The 27,276-nt window shown below is 49.1% G+C and overlaps 1 protein-coding gene and 1 long non-coding RNA gene across 3 annotated transcripts in view; one reads left to right on the top strand and one right to left on the bottom strand.

Annotated features, from left to right (window-relative positions):
• Positions 1-5,719: 5,719 nt before the first annotated feature.
• Positions 5,720-27,276, bottom strand: part of LOC144142130 (stearoyl-CoA desaturase 5-like) — a 51,167-nt gene continuing 29,610 nt past the window's right edge. For both annotated transcript variants that reach the window (XM_077673535.1, XM_077673532.1), the window contains exons 3-5: positions 10,993-11,123; positions 8,066-8,271; positions 5,720-7,500 (exon numbers count right to left, since the gene is read on the bottom strand). In XM_077673535.1, coding sequence (XP_077529661.1) covers positions 7,041-7,500; positions 8,066-8,271; positions 10,993-11,123 — 797 coding nt within the window. In that variant the 3' untranslated portion in view covers positions 5,720-7,040. The remainder of the gene's footprint in view (positions 7,501-8,065; positions 8,272-10,992; positions 11,124-27,276) is intronic.
• Positions 21,721-24,841, top strand: LOC144142149 (uncharacterized). Its single transcript, XR_013316864.1, has 2 exons — positions 21,721-22,046; positions 23,448-24,841. It is a non-coding gene; the product is annotated as an uncharacterized LOC144142149 (long non-coding RNA).

Genomic DNA, 27,276 nt, shown 5'->3' on the forward strand with positions numbered 1-27,276 from the left:
ATGCAGCGTATTGGTCTGCGCTAAGATCATCATCCAGGACGGCACAGGCACTAGACGCAGCAACAAAGGCGCGAAAGCCAGCCTATCAGCCAGCGCCACGCTGTACGAACGCCGGTATACCCGCGTGAGACGCCAGCGCCTGCATGCGCTCTCTTCTCGCGCAGCGGCACGCCGTTTCTCCTTTTCCTTTCGCGTGAGCTTCGAAGCCCTCGCTTTGAAGTTGATGCGTGGTGGGAGTCGGGGCGCAACCATGGACGTCGAAAACACGCCGGAACTCATGAGGCAGGAGCCGTTCTGGACGAGGAACAAAGAGGACCAGCTTATTGGCCTGTACAGTCAATTCAGCCTGCTGTGGGACTGCCGGCACCCACAATACTACAAAAGGGACAAGCGTGACCACGCCATGTGGGCCATCGCCGAAGCCTTGAACAACGAGTTTGACGGTGAGCCTATGAGCAGGCTTTCTACTATTCAGGCTACTGTGAACACTGTCGCCTTGTTGCGTTAACGTCTGCCCGCTGTGGCCGCGCTTTGCCTTGATGCTCCCACGCTAACGTGAGCACGCTGTGGCGACGCTTCTGCGGCGACGCTCGCACGCTGGCATGAGCTCGGCAGCGCTTGGAACGCAGTGTGACTTACTCGTTTAGCGGAAGATCGGTGAACTCGGTGCTTCTTGCAGAACCAAGCTGTGAAACAAAGAACATTGTTGTGTATTTAATTGTGTACAATGCGGAAATCGCTCGGGGCACTGAAACGGACTGACAGGCTTTCAATGCGAATACGCCATCGCTTTCCCTAGCGATACTAATATTGGGCCTTCTCGATTTACCAGTCCTGGACATTCCCCGGCCAGTCTGAGTACTGCCTTCGGGCCACAGGTCTCATAAAAATACATGAGAAAATCGAGTGTCGGATCACTTCCTGGGCAGAAGACCTGTTTACTGCTACCTCGTGGGTCGTACTGGTTCCATGAAGCCCACCGCAACGCAGATTGGTTGCTTCTCAGTACGGAGTTACAAACGATCAGAGGGACAGAAGGAGGTTGGGGTGTTTTATTTACTTGCCTGGGACAATATAGCATTTTTGCCCAGGATGGTATTTTTGCAAATACTTTTGTAATGGATCCAATACTAGCCACACAGGCTATGGATCCAGGGGCCTTGTGAACATGTTTTTTGTGATGAATTTTGATGAAATAAACAGTTTTGTTCTTGTTATGTGATTTATGAGATATACGCGTGTATTGTTTTACCCAGAACCGTTACTTTTTCGGTATGTTCACGTAAACGTTTTGACGTCATGGAAGCCCGGTTTCACGCGCGCACCATGTGTCCGGAGATCTTATCACAGCTTTTCCGGTCTATGATGAATGCACTAGTTTTTTTGACAGAACACCATCGGACCCACTAAGTAAGCTTTCACTTTAAACAACTCATGACTAGAGACCGGAACTTTAGGCACGAAAAATCCAGGTTTTAGGCGTCTATAATAGGCACTAAAAATACCCATTTAGGTATATATAGGAAATACTCTCTTTTAGGCACATATAGGCTCAATTCGTATTTACTTCAGAAGCATGTTTTAGCACATTTTTTTTTGTTTACTTCCAGCGATACCGCGGACAAATCGTGTGCTGGGACAAACCAATTTTATGTTATTCGGGAAAATAGGCCACACAAGAGTTGCCATTTCAAAATTTACGTGAAATTCAGTGGGACTCTCCCCCAAAACAAAGGGCTGAAGGCCATGAAAAACGACGCTAATGTCAATGATTTACTGCTTGAAGTTGTACCCCCTTTCAGTCGATAATTGTGTGCGAAAAAATCAACGCTCAACGTCCACGGAAGTTGGGGGAGCGCTCTTGTATTTCTCGACGCTCCATGACCTCATTAAATGTGGAATATGACAACGTTTGCTGAAGAGAACATTCGGCAGATATTTTACCACACGGATTCCAGAAATTTTATGCCAGGCAGATTTATTCAAGCGGTCCTTCGGAGATGGCGGCGGAACTGTCCTGGACCTCCCAAATGAGCTCAGCAGAGAAAGTGGCACCAAAGCTCTCAGCTGCTTAAATGCCTTCTGCTAAGAATGCGAAATAAGCACACGAATGTGCCCTGTCGCATTGAAGTGTAGCGTGGTTCAAATATTTTGGGCGGCGACGCTTTTGGCGGTTGCAAAGCTGTTAATAGAACCGGAGTGTTTTGTTAGTTTTGAGCACTCAGCCGAGTTCCTGAAACTGGAGCAACGGGCGGTGGTAGAAGAGGCAAAATCGGTAACTGCCGCTTGAAGACATAACTGCGCTTCGAAGAAAGATCTTGACTGCAACTGATTATTCATTAACGGAGCAGAACGACCTTCCAAGCTCTTCACAACACTGATGAATCCCATGGATAGTACAGTGAAGGGCAATAATTCCCTAACAATTATTGAGCCATTCCGTCCTGCAGATGCAGATCATTAGCGAAGCTGCGGGAATAACTCCATTAAGTTACTGTGCACTATATGACGATTATCAATAGTAGACAGCACGCAAGACTCCTTGGAACTAATTCCTTTAACGCTAGGTTTCCAAATGCGCTTTAGGATTAGCCGGCATGGGAGATGACGGGTGTCACTACTAGATTACTTGTAAAGTGCTGAGATCCCCATTCCTTTCTCGTTCATTCTTCGTGCTACACGCACTGCATCTTGCCAACCGGTGGTGTACCTGTTCTCGGCGGCTAACAGTGCACGTGTTCGTGGCGTCACCTTAAAACTTTGGTGTATGAGATTTGCACCTGGATTCCCCCAGGAGGCGTCTTTCACCTTGACCGGTGTGTACGCGGCTGTCTCGCGTTCATTTTTTCGGCTGCTGTTTTTTTTTTTTTTTTTTTCATTGCGTTAGCAATAGATAGGGCAACCGGCAAAAGTTTTCGCCGTTGGTCTGCGGGCACAGTGCATACAGAGCCAAAGATTTCGTGCGAAAAGGGGTGACGTCGGGGAGCTTGCCTTCGGTGTAGCTGCGCACGGGTTTTTCTAGCGGCTCGGCCGAGGTGGCAAGTTCGAGGTGGTTGCGGTTTGGGCACGGATTGCGCTTCTCGGCGTGTTTGGCACTACGCGCGGATTTTTCGTTCAAATGGCGTCAAACAAGCACCCCGTTGCGGGCTCCTGAAGTGAGAACAGTCCCTGCACGACACGGCCTCAAACCATACAAAAAAGGCATGTATACCACAAAAAAGGCATTAGTTTATAGGCGCCAAAAAAGTCCATATAGTACAAATACGCACTAAAAACCCAATATAGTCAGAGTAGGCACTATAGGCACTATAAACTATTGTTTAAAATGCTCCCTTCCCTTAGTTCGTGCTCATAAATTAAGTAAGCTTGATACGGACTGAAGGAAGAAATAGGCATTTTGGCTAAAGTTCCGGTCTCTACTCATGACAATTATCCGCGAAGACGACTCTGCCATTGCGCTGAGTTCGTCTACTTTTCATAATTACGTGTAGTTCACAGTGAAATTGCATATATCGTGGGATTCCCGTATGCTGTCAGTACACGAGCTTATACAGGAGGAAAACGAGCAGCCCCGTGTTTATCCATTACGATAAAATTATTGTCCCTCCAAGCTCCATTAAAGGTTCCGTGAAGAGATTAAAAAAAACTGTGTTGTGTGTGCACTTATAACCGTGGAACCTTGATAAACAAACAATACATGCACGTTTCGTTGCCCGATATCGGCATATAGGAAAACCAAGGCAGTTACGGTTTCACCGAGGCTTTCTCCTCAAGTCCTGAAGTGACGTTTCAGTAAATCAGCAAGAAGCCAATCATAGTTCTCCCTTGTCTGCACAATATGTCGCCACAGAGCGGGCTTGCAAAGGGATCAGATAAAGCTACGACATCGGCGCCATGATGAAACTCGCCCTGCAATTGAACGGGAGATGTATGATCTCTGATACGAATGATCAACATGGTGGAACTTCCAGTCAACAACGCGGGCGAGTGGCGCAGGCAGAAGTAACCATGTTTAATCTAAACTGCACATTCGTAAACTGTTTACGCTGTTTCGGTTGAGTCTAAACTGTCGTTTTGCTAACCGATATTCTTGCACAAGCTTGCCGACGTCTGTCTCACGTAGCCTGTAATGTGAGTTGCGCGAACGTGAAACTTTTCACCTGACAAGATAAATGACCGAACGCTTAAAAGGAGAACTTATTACATAAACACATTTATCGAAGGAACTTCGAGTAGTCGGAACTTAAAACCCATCCACATTTACTCATCAAGCGCAAAATTAACTAGCGAGAAGCAGCGATACAGCGCAGCGTCCCACCATCACGCAGCTCAATTGCTTTCCTGTTTTAGATGCGACTGCATCTCATTCACTCGCCTTGTCCCTGCATCCGGCGGCGGCTTTGTTGTCGGCGTCCGCCCCTCCCCCATTCTCCTCGCCGCGTGAGCTGCGCTCTCCGCCGCTCACCCCCTCTCCTCTCCGATAGCGAACACTCTCGCGAGTCGCGAGGGGCATTGGATTGGATTCGAATGGATTGGCTTGGCTTGGATTGGATTTGGATTGAAATAAAGTGGATTGTGTTGCGTCATAGCCGCGGCAGACGCACTGGCGCCGGCGCGTCCCCTCACCGTTATGCGCGCTATCAAACGCAGTGCCTGCGCCGCTCCGCTCCATCGTTCCAGCGCCGTTCCTCCGCTGTCCAACGCTGCAACGTGAACCCCCTATGCGTCGCATCTACACAGGGGTTCCCGCGAGGGCAGGTGGGGGATTTTTTCTCCAATAAACAAAGCTGTTAACGCTGTTTCGTTGATTGTATACGCTCCCCTTTGGCTTACTGCAGAAGCGTTCAACAGTAAGTTGGCGGTTAAAGCTCTGGGTTGAATAGAATTAATGAAAACCTGACAGAGTGCTGGGTTACAAATGCGAAGCGGCTTTTATGCAGCAGTTTTTCGCCGTGCGTGCTCCTCACGTAGATAGTGTAGTGGATAAAATGTCCGGCTACGCTGGCCGTAACGCTGGGCTGGCGCGGAGGCCGCAATTTCGAATCGCACACGGGGCACTTTTTTTTTTGCTTTAGCGGTTTTGTGCCATTTCATACAAAAAAGGTAAGATTCCAGAGAGAGTTCGGCAAAACAACGTGAAATTCAGCAGGGAAACTGGCTACAAACTGTACAAACAGCCAGTAGGTCTGCGTTCTGCTACTGTGGTTGCAAGACAACTGAAGCAGTCACGACACCACTCACGTGGATAGAAAGCTGTCTTTGGCAATGAATAAAGGATGCATTATTTTTAAAATATCGGGTTTGCAGCTTTGCAGAACAATATGCACAAAGAACGTTGAACTCTCGAATGTACTTGACGTGACGTCACTGATAGTTGCGCGGCGGACCGACGACGCCCGCATGGTCGCTTGCAATGCGCCTCAAAACGAGAATTTCAAAGGCGCCTCCTAAGTTCCATAAGCAATGAATTGTAAAAATATTTGTAATTTATGTTATTAAAAGGACGCTCAAGCAGACAAAATTAAGCAAAGACAAATGCATTTTCACTTCACGACCCCTTTAAGCAATCAAATTCAATCAGCAAACGATAACACATACGTGTGCATTCTCTAATCGTGTGCCTGATGTGCGTTTCATGTAGCTCCACTGGTCATTCACCTTTACGGACAGAAGGGGCTCAGTGTTTTCCCTCCTGGTGAGCACAAAGAAATCTGCACACTTTCTTTGACTAAAACTTTATTCAAACATAAAATCGCGTCCTATGTATGTACATGTTTAAGTCTCGAGTAATAGCGGTGGTGGGTAGGCATACATGTCCGTCGGCTGGCCCGCAAGGTAACGCTAGGGCTGAAGATTGCACTTAGGTAATAGCGACAGCTGGCCCACCTAACAGATCAGGAATCAGACCGTAGTTTCATCTAGGACGCTAAACACTGGTGATGGGACACGCCGAAGGGAGATAATTATCAGTCGCAGGCGTGCCACTAGTCGCGTCAACAGCACAAGCTCTAGCCCTCGGCGATGTAAAAAAATATACGGGTCGCTTAAATGAGGTACAGGCAAATAAACACAAAAGGACAAAACACTCAGATTCACTCTATCACATATCACTTGTGTGTCCACGTCAAAGCGAGTTGTAGCTTTGAGCAATCATACAGAAAAGCTAAAAACCATGAGGCCACGGGAGTATCTGATATTGATGCTGTTTTTTAGTGGTTAATGTTTCATAAACTGCCGGAAGTAGGTTGCTACCTTCTCCTTTTCTTTCTTTTTTTGCGTCAGTTGAGGACATCATAGGTTCTATGAGAACCATATCAGGTAACAACTATACTTTCAAGGAAGTTTGTCTTTCAGAGCATAACCGTCTATAAATACGCTGAATTGTCCATCCTTACACCAAGCGAACAGTTGTTTCTGTTATCTTTTTGGAGAAATAGTTTGTTATGAGTGTTATCCCCAAGAAAGCAGAAGAGCTCAGTCATTCCTAATTCATAATGCTGGACACGGAAGGCGAAATGTCGTCGCGTAGTCCCTCTTTGACAACGTCGGATTCTGCACCGTATCCAATTCAAAGAATAGCCACAGCTTGCAAGCCCTAATACGCTCGCAGCTGTAGCTCGCGGCTTGTACAGCGGGCAAAAAAAATTGCGACAGCCGCCGTGAAAAAACCAACAGAAACCACGTTAGTGCACACAGTACTGTCCCGTAGCGTCACTGCTGCATGGCGTAGGCAAAACTAAATGTCCCACTCGAGTGAATTTTACGGTGACTACGCGCGTATTTCCCATCCCATCTCCGTACTTCACATGACACATCGAATCACGGCCCAAATCATTTACGCTGCAGCGGTACTCCCATGAGCTATTCGCATCTTCGGTGGCAACACGACGCCGAATCCAGGACTCGAAATCTCCAAGGAGGTCAAACAGCCTGCCAAGTATTCAACCGCATAGGCTAGAGTAAGTCCCCAGTGGATGCACACCGCACAAGGCTGTGGCCAGCCCGAGGGCGTCAGACGGCAAAGTGAGGCGCCAGTAGCGTTAGTACTCGTGCTCGTGGTGGTTGTGCCGCTGCGTCGCGTGGCTGCCGTCGCCGGTTCGCGCTATCCGCTGGTCGACCATATCGCGGGTGGGCTTGCGCAGGTCGTAGGCCCAGCCAATTTTGGCCATGAGGTCGATGAACATCGTGGACAGGTTAAGCTTCCAGCCAAGCTCGCTGGTCGAATAGTCCCAGGGGAAGGTGTGGTGGTAGTTGTGGAATCCCTCGCCGATGGCGAGAAAGGAGACCAGTATGTTCTCGGCGGGCGAGATGTTCTTGTCGTACGGCTTCTGGCCCCAGATGTGCGCCGCGCTGTTCACCAGCCAGGTGGAGTTCAGCTGGAACACCCAGCGCAGAATGGCGGCCACGAAGAACGCATTCCAGCGGCTCTCGCCCCAGTAGCGGTACGGAATCACAGTTGGCGCGATGAAGCAGAACAGGATCGTCATCGGGATGTGGTACCTGCGGAAAAGCCGTCAACGTGTAAGCGCGCTTTAAAAGCTAGATGTAATCGCTTAGTGGGGTAGTCTACCCATGCATTTGGGGGGGGGGGGGGGGAGGGAGCCTGAATATAGGGTTTATGAGACTCAGGGCCGATTCTGGACTTTGGACTTGACTCATTCTCAAAGCTTCACATAGTTATCACTAGGCGATATCACAGAACCCGGCTTCCTGAGTGAAGGTGTGCAGTTATAGAGTGAGGATTTGTACGCGAAATTTATTGGCTTAGTGCCGGTATATTCAATATTCTATGTTGGACAGCAGTAAGATCAAACCATGTACACGTGCAATCTATAACACGTTTCCCAAAATCCCTGCAATCATATCGTTGAGAACATTCACGGCTGCAAAGATTTCCTTAATCGAATTTCCGTCATTGGTCGCAGTGACTAGTCAATCGGTGCTTTGTAACAAACAATCCCACCAGAGTGCTAAGAGCGCTGTTGTACTAGTGGAGCACAACGCACTAGCTAAGCTTATCGCGTTTTGAAGATCAGACCCTGAAAAGCTTCATAGCCGTGCTCACCGCCTCTGGAACTTGACGACGGGGTCGTTGGCGACATCAGAGCAGTCAATGGCTTTGCCCTTTTTGGTGACCTCGGAGTGCTTGTGGCACATGAGCCAGCCGACGTGAGCGAAGAAGAAGCCACGGTTCACGTTATGGGGATCGGCGTCCGTCTCGGAGTACTTGTGGTGAACGCGGTGGTCGCGCACCCAGTCGTAGATGTCATTCTGGGTAAAAGTAAAAAAAAAAAAGCCCGACATATAAATGAGGCTGCGTTTCTTTTCACCAGGGCATGCTGGGCAAACGGGGGGGACCAGAAATTGCGGTATTTAGTTTGGTGTCGAACCATCACATATGCAGCATCTTTCTTTACCCGTTCCACAGATGTTTGCGGTTCAGAAATCGCGAATCATGCAAGCCAAGTGGGCAGGAAGACTTCTTGGCACCGCGCCCCCCCCCCTTCCTTCCCCCCCCCCCACACACACACACATTTTTTTTTTGTGCTAACCCTTGTGCTACGATGGAAAGAAAGGCAAGGGCTCAAAACTAGATTATTAATATCCCATGACCAGACGCCGGACGGATGTTTTCTGCATATTTTCTTGGGCGCGGCGCGAAATAATTTGGAAACTTCGGCACAGGTACCAACAGACCTTCAAGGGCAGCACGCATGGGAAAGCGTTGTTATGCATGGCCTTAGATCAAGAACTTCTCCTGCAAATTGCTTCTCGCCGATGAGCGGTACAAGTCTCAATGGTCCTCTTTTCCGCCCCCTCCATCGCACGGTGCCGCCGAAACACTATGTTTAGGGGCCGAATGGCGATGCACCCCGGGGACGAAAGTGGACGCCGCCTTTAATGGACCACGACAGTTTCCTGCCTGTCGAGGGCACAAGAATGGTTAAATGACGCTCCACCGAGAACGACTCGCGTAACAACGTGTTCGGGGCTGCAATCGACCCTCCGAATTACGGCCGCAGATTTTTGCCTTGACGTCGAAAGAGCGGTCTTACGGTCGGTTCATTAGTTGAGCTGAGCTGAAAGGTCCTTGCTGTGCTAGAATTACCACCTTTACTAAGGAATGACACCTGGTGGAAGCAAAATGCGAAGGGATAGACGGGCAGTGAAGATGCAGTACCTGCGAGTAACTGACCTGTGCTTGTTTTTTTTTTTTTTCCTCCCCACTTTCTTTGTACATGTCAATGGGGGGATGCATGTCAAGACGGCGTAGAAGTACGATAAATAAGTGCTAATCTGTCGCGTCGGTCCGCAATTTACGAAGCCACCGAGTCTTTTGTCTTCGCGATGAAGCTTCAGGTATTGAAACAATATCTGAAGCTTAATCGCCAAGACAGAAAATGGTAGCTTCTCACAGTGCATGCACCCTTCCCAAATATATAGACTACTATAAAACCACGTTTAAATCCCAGCTGTCAGTAGTGCGTTCCAGCCGGGGGTGACCGCGTGACCAGTGCTGTCGCTACGGGGATCGCGACATTGCTATATTAACGCGGAGTTGTAAAAGTAACGCAGCTGTGGAAACGCAAAGTTGTTGCATTAATTCTACAACAGCGCAGTATTATCGCAATAATGCGGTATTACCATTGCAATAACAGCGTAATACCACCGCAGTGAATCGTGATATAAAAATAGTACAGCGATACCATCCCGACACCCTGATGTGGAACATGTGTCGGCGCAATCTCGTCGAATAACCGGGCGTACGCGCCGAGTTTTCGTACTATCAGATCGAATAATCGTGCCGGGATGCCTCGCCTAGTGTTTTCAGGCAGCTTTACTCTAGCCAACCTAACCATTGCGTGTACGTTCCTTTTTTAACTTCAGCTGCCCTCGGTGAGAAAACGTCGTACAGGCAGGCTGCTTGCGCGCACTTAACCTTGCCACCGAAACAGCCACCGGAAGTCCGCCGGAACAGTAACAAGATCGGGAATCGACGGAAAACAGAAAAATGGAATGAATGCTTCACTCTTGATTTCCCTGAAGCACGAAGATAGGTGAATGGTAGTTCAGATAACAATTTATATCACGGAAAGAAATCTGCGACGGACGGACGGAGGCGCGCCCCTTTGTCAGTTGTAGCATGTGATATAGGAAAGTCGGCGAACGAAGAAGCTTCAATCGCTTACCGGCACTTGTGAATGCTACGCGAAGCAAGCCTTAATGAACGGTAAATGCCCGCCCACTACGCTGAGTGCACATCTCTAGCGCTAAGAACTTTTTTCCCAGTTTTTTCTACGCACGCGTCTCGGGGAACATTGCGAATTGCCGGGTAACGCACACATTACGAGCCATTGTGTCATCGTGGCATCACATTATCTGTTACTTTGTATGACCGTACCTCGCTCGAACAGCCGTAAGTGCAGATTATTTTTTCACTGTGACGCCCCTGCTCTTTCTGAATAAGAGGTCACTTTCGAAACTGAGTAAATAAATAGCTCCGTTTATTTTGACTCGGGGCGCTGGACACCCGCTTTTGCTATTCCTCACTCAAGCAATGGCGGACGTACGGGGAACGTAGTTATAAAAGAGTAAAGGAAGTTGGCGTTAAGTCTGAAGTTACGCTGCTATTGATGGCCTCTTCACAAAAGAGGTAAATTCCTTAAATTGATTTTCTAACGAGGGCAAGCTTTAAACATTTCTGCTGCACCCCGCCCCTGTCTGACATTATAGATGAAGTAGAAACGCTCACTTTTTTATGCTGTTGAAACTCAACTGGTCATAACTTCCGATACGTTAGTTTCAATCCGCGTAAATTTCAAGTGTTTGGGGTACACGGCTTAGAAAAACCATGGTTCGGCAAACGGTCAAGCCCATATTGGGCGCACTGTGTTCATTTCTGTGTTTTTTTTATTTTCTACCCTATTCTGGTCCATTCTGGCGCTACTTTCCTGCTCGTGCGCCTCGATAGAGTGGTGCTCGGGGCCTCACCTGTCCGGCCATGCAGTTGAACAGCATGAGGATTATTCGGAGAGGAAGCTTAGCCTTGTAGGCGCGGTGGCTCCAGAGCCGGTGGGCGCCGGCGGTCACGCTCAGGCCAGAACAGATGATGTAGAACAGGGCTGCAGTGGACAAAAAAAAAAGGGGGGGGGGGGGGGGGTTTATTAAGTACAAGCCGCGTTTGGGCAGAGAGCTAAAATTTGTATAGATGACGAGCAAGTAGAATGTTTAGCCTTGTTTTCGCCATTGGTCGTGAAAGAGGGGGGATGCGTTCTGCCGAAACGAACTAGATTGTATACAACGTAATCCACGCGATTTTCTTTTTTCTTCATGCACTGACGGGGAGGCGCACATCTGTCCTGCAACCAGAGTAGTTGAAACGCATACGTATATCTGCTCAAAGGGTTTCTTTTTACCGCCTGTTTGTTTAGAAAGTAAAAAAAAAAAATGTGTGTGACCTGTCATAGAAGTGCGCGTCTGCCTATTCAGCACAAATGTCGTACCACAAAGAAGTTCACTAACAACAACGTGTACATACAACGCGGTACCTGTGATGTATTAAAGTTGACAGAAAAAAATTGCGCGTAGTTGTGCAAGTCAAGAAATAATAACTCTCACGAAAATTGCAAACGGTACTGATACCATGGCGGTTCCCGCCGTACCACTCTTTTAGAGCAGTGATCTTAAAAGCCACCCGCTTCAACTACTTCTCAGCGGCGCCTCAAGGTGAGCGTTTAACGACGGGGTCGGTGTCTTCACCCTTGGCATTGGATTGCGAAAGCAGGAACAAGGACACGCCGCCCAGCGTAACACCGCGCTTGACCTTGGGCCAAAGTGAAGGAGACAAGGCACTCAGCCGCCAAAAAAGAGACCACATATGCTAGAAAATAGTTCGATCTTTGCCAGTGCCCCTGGACGTCTGGGGCGGCGCTCGGAATTTAAGGCTGCTCTAGAGGGGGAAGATGAATTCATGATTAAATATTGGTCTTGTTTTTTTCTAGTTTTTGTTTTCTGCCAAGAGAAATGAAAGGTAGGACAGGGACAAGGAGAACTCGTGGGGGACGTATATGGGAAGATGTGGAGGAAACTGGTGACAACGGATAGTCGTGTTTCCACTCAAATTGGGAAAATGGGGAGGGATGCTTTTCCCGAACATACTACGCAAAGCGGCCTGCTCGTGGCCTATCGGGTGGTCAAAAACACGCGCGCATCTAAGAAAATACAGCTTAACCCATGCAAAAGCGCGCTGCCGAACACGGCGAAGTAGCGACAACGGGGGAGCGCCAGATGGTGACGAAAGAACAGGTGATAATGGTCAGCTCTGTCGTCGCACCTGCGATCCGGCCAACAATTTTGCGTTACTCGTCAAAATCAATGACAACTCGCTTTTTGTTTCTGCTTTCGAGGTATTTCTTTTCCCTTCAAAGAAGTGGCTGCAATTTTGCTTGCACTGATGGCTCGGTTCTCCGTACTATTCTGAAAAACGCTCGGCAAGTAAACTGTGAAAGTCATGCCTCAAACGAAACGGTTGGACCGAAGTTGAACCGCCGTGTTACAATGCACACAAGGTCAACGCGCCTACGACGCACGGCGCCGGCTTGCACGAAGGCATCATCCGCGCTCTCTTCCGAGACTCCCCCGCGCCACGCGGCCATGGCAGTCTTCTCCCTTCTTCCTCGCATAGAGGAATGTTGCTAAGTGGGCTGGGGTGGGGGCAACACGGAACGAATCGTCACTCGGGTGCCTTCCACATGCAACAATGACGTAGCCCAACCGACAAGTTTTTGGACCCGGAGAACCCGGCGCGCTCTCTGGATGGTTTCAACAACACAATGGATGCTGGGGGTGGGCACAGAACGCCTGCTCCCATTCAGCAGACAATAGCGGGGCTCAGTGGGCCCCATTTTGTTTTCTTTTGGCTCCCTGGAGCCTCTCGGGGAGATCGCCGTCGATTCTGCGCAGAGTTCCATAGAACGAGACTGACCGACTATTATCCCGAGAGCAGCAATTCGGGGAAAACGAAAGAGATGAGAGGGGCATTTCAAGGAAGGGTGGCATCGGGACACTGGGCAACCTCAAGGGGCTTCAAAGCCCGCATCATGAACCAATGGAACAAAATAGAAGGCTCAGCCACGCTAACAAATAAAAGAGGGGAGGGGAGGAGGGGGGGGGCAGGAAGCGGGAGGACGTTGCACGACGAATACGTCGCTTGCCTCCAAGCAACTTCATGAGCTGGGGAAGGTAGCAATGATGAGCCGGCGCAGGTTTTGAGTGAATAAGAATGCCAGGTGTATTCATAAGGAATGCCACTTCCTGACGCTATTCGAACGCTGTTGCCGCGGCCCTCGTGCCGCAAAGACAAAATTATGCTATGGGCCAAGTGACAGACTGCATCACAATTCCTCTTTGGTGACATTGCATTGAATTAACATTGCTCTGCAATTTTTCGGTGCTAACAAACGCGGCTTTTTAAACACACGCATGGCTTTCTTTTGTTCATTTCTTCCGCGAAATGTACAAAAGGCTGTTCATATGGAAGTGCAAACATACGGCAAGAGTGCCGCAGTGATGCGAGAGTAATCGACCGCAAAGGTGATCTTACGGGACGGAAACGGCCGCTGACATTCATTCGTGAACAGACGAGGAAAATTTAACGTGCGAGATGCTAGGACGGCGACACGGGTGCACAAATGTTCCCGTCGTCTTGAATGTTCGCCTCGAGGCGTATTTGCCGGCCCTCAAAGTACGGATACTGTAAAAAAAAAGGCTACCTAGCGCGCACGTTAAACCTCGGTGCAAATTAATGATGCAGTCGCTGATACACCTCAACTGCCGGTGTTACGAAAAGGAAATTCAGCCGCTGGTGTTTCGAGTGCGACCGCAGCGCCGCCGAACAGCGGCGCCGTCGAAAATCGGATGTTGGTAACCCCGAAAGGGCGGCTTACCGGGCGGAGATTCCGCAGTCGTTGTGAAAAAGTCGAGCTAGTAGTGCGCATTTCTGTACGTATTGCTGGGTCTACGGCTCTGCAACATTCTAAAAAGGTCGCGAGGAGGCTGACAAAAAAATAGTTTATCTCGGTTCCCTTGAAATGAAGCGGAAAGGCGACAGCGATGAACCCGCGCAGTGCGACGGGCAATGTAAACAACGCCGATCGACTTCTGGCCATAAGCGTTCGTTTTGCTGTTTTGTGTGAATGTGGCTTACGCTCTGGTGGGACCTTGTTCCTGTGCACACCCGCCATCAACTTCATGCGACAGCCGGCGAAACTTGCACCGGCAACGCGAGCTTCGTCGGGAGCAAAAACAGCGCGCCAGCATCTCACCTCAGTGCTACGCAATATGACGCACAGTAACGGTTGACACGAAGCTGCAGTGATCCAACAGGCAACCACCGCAGCTAAACGAATGGGCCATTAATATGCGCGTCAATCATCTTGAAGCAGTGACGGTGTCGGTCGTTTTCTTTTTGTCGCTGAGCTTATGCTTCCCCGGCATTTTAGCATTACGTGTTGCTTATGCTTCACCAATCTGTATCGGTTATTCATCTGTATTATGGTGCTCATCGCTGCTTACCCCTTCCTACGCGCGGAGGTTCTGCCCGTGCGGCCTCGGCGGCTGCTTTGAAGCAGATATCGCGGCCAACTCCATACGACTAACATTTCGTTGATTCGGACAGAGCTGGAACACCGGCTTTGATACCGGCGCTAAAATTTAGCAATAGCTGCCCGGTGCTCACAGTTATGAGTTGACGAACATAGCAACTGCTTCGGCATGTTTACGCGAGCCGTGGCACCCGGCCTTGCGCGTGCAGCTTCTCCCGCCTACCTCGCTTAGGCCCAAATTTTAAACGCTGTGTCTAAAGGTACGTCGGACGTACCCGCAAAATTAATTAAAGATACGTCGGACGTACCCGCAATATTTCTTAAAGATACGTCGGACGTACAGGGCCCAGCTAGAGTTGCTCGAAAGCGGCGTTGCTCGAAACTAGCGTGGTTATCTCGAACCATCCACGGCAAAACCACCACGCGTTTGCTGTATATAAGCCAAGAATATAACGATGCCTAACCTGACGCAGAATGCATTTTTTTCCCTCGTGTTCTCCAGTTGGCCTTATTTGAAGGGGCGGTTAGAGCCTTCGCTGAGGTCAGAGATCGAATGCGGACCCCTACGGGTTCTCGCAAGAGGGAAACAAAATCGTGTGCGACGCTAGTATCTTTCTTTTTTTTCCCCTCATATGTTTCTGTTTAAAGCCCTAACCACATGGACGCGAAATTACGCGTCGCGCGAGTGTCGGCGTCGTTCGGCGTCAGCACGCGGGCCCGCAGGACACCGGCGAAGTCGCGCGCCAGTCGCTGCGTTGGCGGGCGTTGCTGGACACGTATGCCATCGTGTTGAAGTCGTTTATGAGCAGTTATTGTCGCTTCTTGAACTGCAATTATCAAGACTTTAGGTTTAGCAAAAAAAAAAAAAATAATCACTTGGCGTCTTTATTGCTAAGTATGTTGGCGGGCAAATATTGAAATGAGCTGCAAAATGTATCTCGAGCCATCACGGTCAAATCAGAACAAAATAAGATAGAATGCTAAACGAAGACGCACCTCGCACAACTGCTTTAGTTGCTACTTGATTTAACCTTCATGTTGCGTACCGACTGCACGTTCATGAATTCAAATTGTAAGCAAAACAAATTTCAGCGCTGCCTTGATACTGAGGTTACCGTCGAACGTCAGTTGTAGGAGGCAGGGTACTCTGGCACCCTGTCTGTACCCTGTAAAAAAAAAAAAAAAAAAACTAATCAAACCCTCGACGGAAAAAAAACAGTCTTTGCGAGGATTCGAACCACGAACCACGCTCGACCACGCGGGAAGGTGAGGAGATCTGAAAAATTCGGTGTACCAACTGAGTCTGCCCACGAATAGGCCCAAATTTTAAACGCTGTGTCTAAAGGTACGTCGGACGTACCCGCAAAATTAATTAAAGATACGTCGGACGTACCCGCAATATTTCTTAAAGATACGTCGGACGTACAGGGCCCAGCTAGAGTTGCTCGAAAGCGGCGTTGCTCGAAACTAGCGTGGTTATCTCGAACCATCCACGGCAAAACCACCACGCGTTTGCTGTATATAAGCCAAGAATATAACGATGCCTAACCTGACGCAGAATGCATTTTTTTCCCTCGTGTTCTCCAGTTGGCCTTATTTGAAGGGGCGGTTAGAGCCTTCGCTGAGGTCAGAGATCGAATGCGGACCCCTACGGGTTCTCGCAAGAGGGAAACAAAATCGTGTGCGACGCTAGTATCTTTCTTTTTTTTCCCCTCATATGTTTCTGTTTAAAGCCCTAACCACATGGACGCGAAATTACGCGTCGCGCGAGTGTCGGCGTCGTTCGGCGTCAGCACGCGGGCCCGCAGGACACCGGCGAAGTCGCGCGCCAGTCGCTGCGTTTCAGCTCGTGTTTCAGCTCGTGTCGGCATGCATTTCTGGCGACGCGACGTCGACGCGAGAAAACGCTGAACGTACGCTGCATGCATGCTGCATGTTTGGGCCGAGTGAAACCGAATACACCGACGCACTTAAAAAAGTTTCCGGGATACGTCCGAAGTATCTTTAAAAAATCTTGCGGGTACGTCCGACGTATCCTTAAGAAATTTTGCGGGTACGTCCGACGTATCTTTAGACACAGCGAATTTTAAAACCTTCCTTACCTTACTAAGGTCGCCTTAGAACTCGCAAGGAGGCCTTAGTTCAATTTTGGAACGTTCCCTACTGAGGCTTCCTTACGAAACGCTCCCTTGATGTCTCCTTACTGTAAGGTCGCTCGCGGGCTACCTTGATGCGACCTTACCCCGCTCTTTCAACTGGACGCACACTTCTCCGCAGCACTCGGCACACGCCTCGTTAGGCCGCGCGGAACGCTGGGAGCTCCGTCCGGCGGTGCTGCGAGAGGAACGCGACGGCTATGGTATAGTGCCTAGCTATGGCGTCCGAGTTTATTGCTTCGTACGACAGCTGGGCGGACTTTGCACTGTTTTGCCTGCGGGTGGACGACTTCATGTGCGGCGACGTGTACAGATATCCGTCGCTCACGATGAGGCAGCCGCGAGACCGCCTCAACCCGATGGAGCTGTACAGCGACGACGAGTTTTCATTCCGCTACCGCTAGCATCGGGGCAGATATTTGATCGCCGCTATCTGTGCAACTGCGAATGACAATACCTAACACAACTATTCACCACAGTATCATCCCCTTTCTCGCATGTGAAAGTTTATTTCAGCCATAATTTCCGTTTGAGCGATCGGTGATCGAGACATCTGCCGTAGCATGTTTCGATGCTTCCGCGCAGGTACCGCCATCTTTCGGCCGCTCGGCGCACCGCGCGCCGCGATGACCGGTCAGACCAGCGAACCTGCGCGGCCGGTCAGCGTAGTGTTAGCATCGAGGCAGATATCTGATCGCCGCCTTTAAATAAGCGCTGATAACGATCCCTAGCACAATTTTTCATCGCACTAACACCTACTATATCGCACTTGGAACTTCTTTTGACGGTTGACGGTGGTCGGCGACCTCGTCAACGTTTCCCACTTTCCCGGGCATGGTTACACTGGCGCTACGCTCGCACAAAACGTTGGCTCGCACGTTTCGACGCTAAATGCGATGTTGACAAAAATCAACGTGAGAATGTTGCCAGACTAGATTTGGCTTACAAGCAACTGTAGTAACCGACCGGTACAACTTGTTTCAAGAACTGCGCAATAAGCAAACATTAAATATATATGCCCGTATAAATGTAAAACACGACAAATTGCATGCCTATCACGGCTAATGAAGGCACATTTTAAGAACAAATTGCGCTTACCCTCGCACCCATGTGCACGAATGGCTTCCTTGACGGGAGTAAGGGCAGGTAAGGGCGCCCTTTGGTAAGGGAGGTTGAGGGAGGCTTTAAAAATGAGGATCGGAGCTGAAAGGTTGCCTCACTGTAAGGGAGCATGAAGGGCTCCTTCAGTAAGGTGAGCAAATGGGGTAAGGTAAGGAAGGTTTTAAAATTTGGGCCTTAAGACTCACTGAACTCATAATAAAGTGCAGAGATGCGGCGTGAGCCGCGTGTTTACAACAGAACTCACAACCATTCACTGTAGCCGCCTCTAACTAAAAGTCGCTGCCCAGGGTCACGTCTGTCATGTGCCCAAAGCCATTGCTGGAAACATCGGACGGCTCCGTTGCGTTCGCTAGCTCCTCCCGGATGCAGTAAACATCGTTTGCGGCGTGTAGCTGGCGACCACGTTTTGAGGTTTTCTTATATGAAAAAGAAAACGAGCCAATATATCCCACCTCTCTAAAACCGTTAAAACGAGCGCGCTGGTTTGAGCAGTCATCGCAGCGTAGCACGGGCAGTACGGGGAAGGGCGCAAGCGATGACAACATCCGATTAATGCCTCCAGTGGCCGTAGATGGCGCTAGTTGTTCAGGCACTGGTGTCGCCACCATACCAGCGCACGGAGCCTATATCGAGGCACTCTCGTGCTAAATGCTGGGACTGGCGCGGACGTCGTCCGCGCAGGGCAGTCAGTTTCAAGCCTGCTTTCCTGAAGTGGAGAAATCGCAACGGGCTCGTTTCCCCCGTCTGTTCCTTCTATACCGTTAATTAAATACTTGCAGTCCTTGTTTTAATACTGAAAAGTTACTTAATCCTGCGTGTTTTCCCAGCGACCCTAAACAATTTTTAAATAGTTTAAGAAATTCAATTTCGCCAAACAGGGATGTTTTACGAGGCGGGCCGTAGTGGACGGCTAACAAAATTAGTTTTGGATCACCTGTGGATTAACAAATGCCCCGCTCTTGACCGGAGTGTTCTCATATTTCCCCCTCCATCCCAAACGGCAGCCATTCGCTGGGATAGAACCGGCATACCCGTGCTCTGCAGCGCAGCACCTGAGCCATTGAGGCACAACGGCGGGTAGTTAAGAGTGGATGTACGCATCGCCCAACAAAAAAAAAAAAAAAAAAAACTACAGGCAAAATGCTCGACGGTAAAAAAACGGCTGGGGAAGAAATGGATACCTGAGGTTCGTAACCGCCCAAAAGCAACTGAGTCACCTGCCATCTGCCGATCTGCGGAAGCCTTTGTCTCGAACGCGTCACAGCGCGGCACGCCTTAAAGAAGTACAAAGAGAACAACACGGGAGGCAACAAACACCGACAGCGCTGGCGCGGCTTCCTTATTATGGCGCTCATGTTTTCTATCGTCCTTTGACGCACGGGCCAGAGGCGCGCATTCATGCATACAAAGTCCCGCTTTCACTGCTGAGCGCATGCCGTTGTACAGCAACGAGACGTGACCGCTCTTCCGCGCTAGTTTTCCCCGTGCCGAGGGCAGAGGCACTGCGCCTACGCAAGACAAAAAACAGCGAGAAAAGTCGAACGGATTAGGCAGTGGATGCGTCAGACGCATGGCGCGCGTGGCACAGCAGACGTGGGGGAGGAAGAACGCCGCAGCATCATTGTACTTTACTACCTTTAGATTGTACTTTACCGCCTTTACTACCTGGAAATAGACGCTAATTTGAGAGCTTAATTCCGGTAGAAATTAAGGCAAAAATGAGCCTGACCGTAGAGTTCGATTTCGCGGTTGTAATAACAAATCGTGACGTTCGAACAAATCGGGGCATGCTTGTTTCTTTTTAATGTCTGGGGATTTCACGTGCCGAAGCCCATATCAGATTGACACCAAAGAAACAAGAAAAGTGCACAAATTGCACTTTTTTTAATACTTACATGTTCCGTACGGTACGCGTATTCTCGAATTTATTAATGCTATCACACTGCTTCTTAAGAAATCTACGTGGTGTGCGCCACCGTACAGCAAGAGAAACAGAATCACGATCGCACTCCTTCCGCGTGGGAAGTAAAAACAAAGCTTGCACAACGAAGTGACGCCGGGACTAACGGGATCGCACTGTAGTGGAAGGCTAACATAACTTAAGAGACCAGCCAATAATTTACCGCACAATCGTCTCACAGCGAAAACACTATTGCTCCAGCTGTCAACAAATACGACGTGCAATGCTGACAGCTTGCGTATTCGCAAGTTTGGCAATAATGCGAAGGTAGGCGAGGTCACAGTCTATTTCCGATGAAGATATCGATTGCGGTCGAGTCGTATTGCAATGGTATCAACTTTTGAACAACCTTTTAACAAAGAAAGAAAACGAAGGAAAAGCCGCCGGAAGCAAGCACACTTCCATGATTGCCTAGAACGCGAAGACGAGCAGGGGTTTTCACTCTCCAGAATTGAAATGTAGGCCAAGCAAATCCAATTTTTGATGCCACACTGTTGATCGCGAGAGAAATAGGTCACATGCTGGAATGCCACTGGGCTTCTGCCACCACCTCCCCTCTATTTTTCCGTTCCGTCGGAGCGCCAGCTTACACGCCGCGGTGGCTGAGTGGCTAAGGCGTTGCGCTGCTGAGCACGAGGTCGCGGGTTCGATTCCCGGCCGCGGCGGTCGCTTTTCTGATGGAGGCGAAAAGCAAAAACGCCCGTGTGTACGAGATTTCGGAGCACGTTAAAGATCCCCAGGTGGTCAAAATTAATCCGGAGCCCTCCACTGCGGCGCGCCTCATCGCCTGCGTTGCGTCGGCGCGTTAAACCTTACCATCAGTCAATCATCAATCAGCGCCAGCTTGCCGAGTAGTTTAGGCAAGAACCTTGCACAATGAACCTTTTCCTAGTAGCGTTGCCCTCTAGCGGCGGCCGCCCGAACCACACTTTGGGGATTCTGGAAGAACACGCCTCCTTTTTTCCACGAGCCCCGCGCAGTTGAGGAAGCCGTCCCAGGCGCCACGCATGGTTTTGGTGGCAGATAATTCGCGGCCCAGGGAGCGTGCGTATTTTGAACGTACTTTGCCCTCGAAACCGATGCCCTGCAGTTAGCTGCCATGCGTTGCGCGGAAATTCATCACTTAGCCAACAATCTCGTGGGCACGTCCGGCCAGGCTGCTAGCGGGACAAGGGATTGCTTGCAGTCGCCGCCGAAATGTTAAGCCCGCCAAAAATAGAGAGCTTTAGCTGACTGTTTCCGACGGTCTGCTCCGCTCTGATAGCAAGCGGGAGCGCCATTGCGCATGCGTGGCGCGCTACCAGCGATACCAGAACGGGACCCGCTCCGCTAACCGGGGCCTCTTAGCGGACCGCCGCGGCAGCTTACGCTACCGTTCGGAATAACAACAAGGATGCCCCCGCGATGCGAGCGCGCTACGGCGCACTTCGTTTCTTCAGTTGAAACACGACCGACGAAGCCGCGAAAGTACTTCCGAATAGGCAATGGTGCCACACATCTCAAAGATCCTTAGAATGGAAGCGAAAAACGTCGGCCGAATCGCGGGGCTGCTTTTATGCAGCGCCGAGAAAGACAGCCTTGGCTTGGCTATTCCAAAGTTTATCGGCTTGTTTATTGATATTTAGAAAAATTATACCATGTTAGCCACTACATGATAAAAAAAAAGTTTAATGAGGCCGAGAAACACAGTATTTTTCTTTGTTTGGGCGACCAAATACAAATTCTTATGTTTCCTTTAGGATGAAATTTCGGTTTACACGCGCGCGCGAAACGACCGCCCCGTGATCATTCCCCGTCGAGGGAGATACGGTTATCGCTTAGCCATAGAGAAATAAAAAAATTAGAAGAGTGGACACACGGGCTTATCGCGGCCGAGTGGCCTGACTCGAGCGCCGTCCGGCAGTCGGCGCAAGTGGTAAAAAACTATATATTTAAAATTAAGCTAACACACAATATTATACTTTTAAAATTTTGTTACACATTAGACTACACATTTTTATTTGTGTAATAAGTTGAATGGCTGTCAATGTAAATTTTTGTGGCTTCTTTGTGCCAAGCCTGGCCAAGCCGCAAGCGCAAGCCGCCATTTCGCTCTTTCGGCAGCGTTTGCACGTGCGTTTCTGCAGCCTCGTGCTAACCTCTGTTGTTGAGAAGGAAACGCCTAGCGCTTTATTTGCGACATCGGTTTTGCATCCTGAACGAAAGGTGAGACTTTCTTTTTTAAAGTGCTGGTGTGGCGTATCATATTTACGTTTCCTTGTACTGCAAACGCTGCGAGCACTGCGTAACCTCAGGGAATCAGGCATAGCTAGTGCTGCGTCTTTAAGATAAGCGCTTTGGAAACGCCCCGGAAAGGCGTAAGACACCATTTTTTAGCTGGACGTAATGGTATTTTAGGCTGGTTGTGCCGTTTTATCTAGCGCTGAGGGATGCCAGCGGTACGCGCCCGTCGTCGCACGTAGTGTTTACGTGCCGCAAACGACGGCTGTGAGTTGCGGAAGTGGCCGGCCGGCCGGCGGTCCGTAGGCGAAGCAGGCGTTGTGCGCTGTCGCTGCACTGAATTACGTGCCGCAGGCTGCGTTGTATTATACTAGCTAGCCATTGCTAGCTTGGCCAACTGTTACTGCTATTATGGCCGTGATGCGCTGCAAAGCCGTCCGGGCTAACGTACACGGCGAAGTAGCCGTATCTGCATTAATTTGGCTTATCTGGGCATAACCAGTAGCCGTACACTCATCGTAAGTTTTACACATGGGTGCATACCAAGCTGCCTGCGTACAAAGCGAACCCGCTCGCCGACGCCGATAACGCGCGCTCGTCGCTTCGCTTTGGCGCGCCAGGTACGGTAAAAACGCGTCTTTGGTCGGCAGATAACAGCTTTGCTCGAGGCGGGGTGAGTGCGCAGTGCATTGAAACCTTCAAATTTGGTCTTCGTTCTACATCGTATATCAATTCCGGTATCGCAGGCATTGCATACAACTGTTCCACACTTGCCGTTTTTTCAAGCGTTTGCTCTCTTTTCTCTGGTCATATTTTGGCTAGTTTCATTAAAAACGTATTGCGCAGATTGCACCTATTCAGTCGGAACTGTGTGTTTCTTGTCATATCTTTTTAAGGCATGGCCTTTGGCGGTCAGTAGTACTCAGTACGACGCTCACTGCTGCTTGCCATGGTGCCCACACAGCGCCCAAATATACTTTCGCCAGGTGCCCGTTCTCGGGATGCGTTTCTTTCGCGAGCCCGTGGGGCAACAGGTTTGTTTAACGTTCAGCTCGCTATCGCTCTTCGTCCTGATTTTACAAAAAAAAGACAAAGGGATTCAGGCTATGTGAGCAGCGTTATCATTCTTGTTAACCCAAACAATAGGTGAATTGCATTAAGAATGTGCCTAACCAGTGTTGCGAAATTACAAAGACCCATATTTTAAGTGTTGCTAATAGCTTGACCGCATGATTGCTGAATAGAATAAGAGAACTTGTGTTTTAAATAGGTGGCAAGCACTGGAGGCAATACTTGAATACTAGTTGCAGTGAAATTTACAGACTATTCGCATATCATCTGTCATCGCAAGCAGTTTGTGTACTATACCACCTATCACCTGTGCAGGTCTACAGGTGCCCTCAAGACAGAGCCAACCAGCCAGCTGCATTCGTCATACCAAACATGGTGCAAGCACTTCATGAATCGTGCCCTCACAGGACTCACAAAAGTGGCCGTGCCAACGGTTCTCCCAGAGTTATTCAGTTGTATTGATGACTGCCTGCAATGCTTCTTGCTATCTTATTGATGCTTCTGATGGATACCGCAACTGTATTCCATCTATTGAACCTTGCCATTAGCACCTAAAATCTAACGCAAGTCTCGGCACTCAATAAGGCGTGACCACTGAAAAGACTATCGTTGACTCAAGGAACAAACGGTTTTTTATCACTGACATGCCTCATATCATTAAAACCACTAACAGCGTATACAGTCTCCAAACTCCACTCGCAAGTTATTGTTGCTGCTAGTTGTAATATTGTGAAAACAGTACATTCACAAAAACCCTTTCACATTATGAAGACTGCCAGGGTAAGAGGTCATGCTAAATGTCGTTTGTCACCATACGTGCTGCCTGTTGTCGGTCTGGCCTAGATGAAGAGAACCATGTTGGGACCTAGGTTGTCAAATGCTTATGGGATTCTGTAATGTGCCACCATTGTCTCATACACGAGAAGCATATACTGCTTCCCTGTTTCTTATATTAGACTGTTCGTATTGACAGCGGAAGGCATGAATTTGTGGGCCTTAATCGAGCCTGAAACCTGTCGGTTGACTACGTGCACGTACCTAAAATATCCCCGCCTGGCCCTTTGCCTTTACTGGGAAGGCAACGCTTTAGGAAAGTAACCCGGCTTCTTGGGAAAATGCACCCTTGCAAGGAACCAATAGGAAGTTGATTTTTTTCCTCTTAACCTTTTGCGTGTGCATCTGCACATAAATGGAATTTCTGTTCAATTACTGCTACTGATTTGAAGTTGCCCCGAGGGAATAGATCTCATTAGCGTTCATCAAATAAGCGAGGCCATCAAAGCCAAAGTTTTTCCCTTCTTTCACATCCTAACTGGAGAAATTGCCAGACTAAGAAAATTATCTGCGGAGATAGTGGTTGTAAACAGTCGCAAGTATCCGAGTGTCTAGGTTATGTTATGGTTGATATTTTTGTATGACTGCAACAGTGCACAGAGTGTGAGGGTGTCGTAGATACAAGTAAACCTGTGGATGGCTGAGTTTCTGGGTTTTCTGCATTTTCAATTACCGTGGAGAAAAAATCCTTTGTGTGGTTGTGATACCTTTACTTGTGCATTTTTTTTTCATTCCTGGAAACGTATTTTTCTCTCACTACTGTGTATTCTCTGTTGTGTATTACTCACTGTTTATTATTATATGTGTGTTGCAAAGAATGATGACAATTTGAACTTGTTCCGTTTAGTGCCATGCAATAAATATTTCTTCATTTATGGTGTGTCTCTTTTATGTGGCTCGGCAACATGTGAACACGCGACAGAATTCTTAACCAAGTGTGAGTGGTACTGTAAATTGCAATTTCACGTTTCCAGAAAAAGTTTTTTTTTTTGTAAAAGCATACGGGCACTAAGCCTGAGAATGATATATGCAAATAAACACTAATTATTGCATGAAAGCGTCCGAATACCGTACCGATGCCCGTCGCTGTGAGCAGCGCTTTCCAGTCCTTCAAACTACCCGCCAAAATCGGTGTCCGCGAAACCGAAACCGAAAGTGAACGTACGAAAGTATGGTTAGTAGTTTGGCTCTCCGTCCGCTCGGTGCGCTACACTACAGTACAGTCATTCGGCCGCAGGGCTCTATGGGAGTGTCCACTCTTACCAGTATTTCTTTCTCTATGGCTTAGCTAAAAGCCTTTCGGCTGCTGACGCTCCAGCTGTGCTGAGCGGCACGTCGGGAGCATAGCGGAGCGTCAAAAACGGTCAGCTAAAGCTCTACAATGTTGTTAAGACGCCTATAGCTTGGATCGCGCCGCCACAGCGGTTTTCGGGCCACGTCAGATGGCTGGTCCGATAAGCTGTGCGGAAACACGAACGAGGAGAAAACGGGATCAAAATCTAATCTGGCTGCGTTGACTGCGGTCGATACTGCGGAGCGATGAGAGTTGCCAAAAACATTCTGATCAAGACTTGCTTGCGAGCGCTCTCCGGCTAAATTGAAGGGACGCCAAAGGTACGGTCGTGCGAATCGCATAAACTGTCATCGATTTGTCTCTTTCTGCTTGGGAGTATACCGCTGTTTACTTGAAGGTTTGGAAAAGAGCGAAAAACACGTCGACGGCATGCCACAAGAAAATTGTTCGGCATTATCACCAACCAAGCTGTCACGACTTGTGGGTTATATGAAATGCCGAAGCCACCGGCGTCTGGCCGCAGTGATAGGTTGGCCCCGAGGCTCTTCCTCGCAGGCAGCCTATAGACCGTAAATGTGTTGGCCGAGCTATGTTGCGACAGCGTAGGACCGCGCGGCACATTCACATCACGTTAAACTTGCGCGTTGGTCGTTTTTCAATCCAATCATCGCCTTACTGCGACTTCAGGCGGAAGAAACCGTGAAATGTGGAACACAAGCCACGCATCGAATGGAACAGCGACCATTATATGAACCTCGGTAAGAAAGCCCTAGAATAGGAAGCAAAGAAAAAATAAAAACTAACTCGGACGAAAGACAATTGGCGTTGCTCCAGGTTTAAATAAGCATGCAAAGTGGACTATCCGAACGTTGGCACCGGGGACTTGTACGTCCAAGTAGGAAACAGAAACAAAGTAACTATGAAGACTGCTACCGAGAATGGCTACATGACTCGCTGCTTTCATGCATGTATATTGCATATATAACGTAAGCTCTGCCATCCTCCAGGTGTCGTAGGCTACATTTACCTCCTCTTAGAGTAGCTCAGCCGTAAAAGTAAGAGTACGAAAGGCGGCTTTGCACGTAACAGGATTATGGGAGGCATTTTCAGGAAATATAGAGGGCACGTTACACTGCGTGTCCAATGATGCGCCCGCAGGGAAGGGCACCGGAGGAAAACGCAGGCAGCGAACGGCTGACCGTACCCTTCCGCATGTGCGACTTCGGGCCACCTTAGCACGTCTCTGCAGGACTTGGGCTTGACAAACGAGACAGAAGAACGCTAGCGACGCTTGTCATCTATGCGGCCAACTGTAGCCTCAAAGTGCACCGCTTAAATCGAGAGGGGCTGGTGACGTCTACGGAAAGGCCGTATGGGTTGGAGGAGATATAAAAAAAAATTACGGGATTGGACGAGAGGATTGAAGACCGAAAACCACGAAGGTAAGGCAGGATTGCAGCCGACCGTAAACTAGTCGAGATATGGGATTGAGCACTGCCGCGAGTCTTCCTTTGTTCTCTTCCTCCTTTTAGTAACTGCTGGCGTGACGTACAGTAAGTGTCTTGCGCAGCGTGCGGAAATGCTGGCCTCACTGAAGAAACTGATAACGTCATAAATCAAGTCCTGGCAAAGCCACCGAACCAACCGGGAAAGACGAGCAACGGACTGGTTTCCTAACGATCGAGAGTGTCAAACCAGACAGTCAATCAGTGGATGCGAATTTCCTGCGTATAGAGTCACAAATATGTGCGCTGGCGTTTCTGCATTTTGCCTTACCAATCTCGATGTAGAGAACCAATCCTGGTACCTCGCGCACACCAGAAGAACGAAATATTAACTAGTGGTTGGGTAGACACTTTATTGATCGGTGTCTTTTATGGAGAGTGGATACTCTGCCATTCTTTCGAAGGCTGGGAGCCGCATTTTAAATCCTTTCCCTCACCTGCACCCTTTGTTTGCAAAGCTTCCACGTCGGAAAATAGATCAGGCGGACATTAAAACACCGCTTTAGGTTGC

Source organism: Haemaphysalis longicornis, unplaced genomic scaffold (genome assembly GCF_048455015.1).
Source record: "Haemaphysalis longicornis isolate Haplotype H1 unplaced genomic scaffold, Haemaphysalis longicornis Haplotype H1 scaffold_1, whole genome shotgun sequence".
Taxonomy (NCBI): Eukaryota; Metazoa; Arthropoda; class Arachnida; order Ixodida; family Ixodidae; genus Haemaphysalis; species Haemaphysalis longicornis.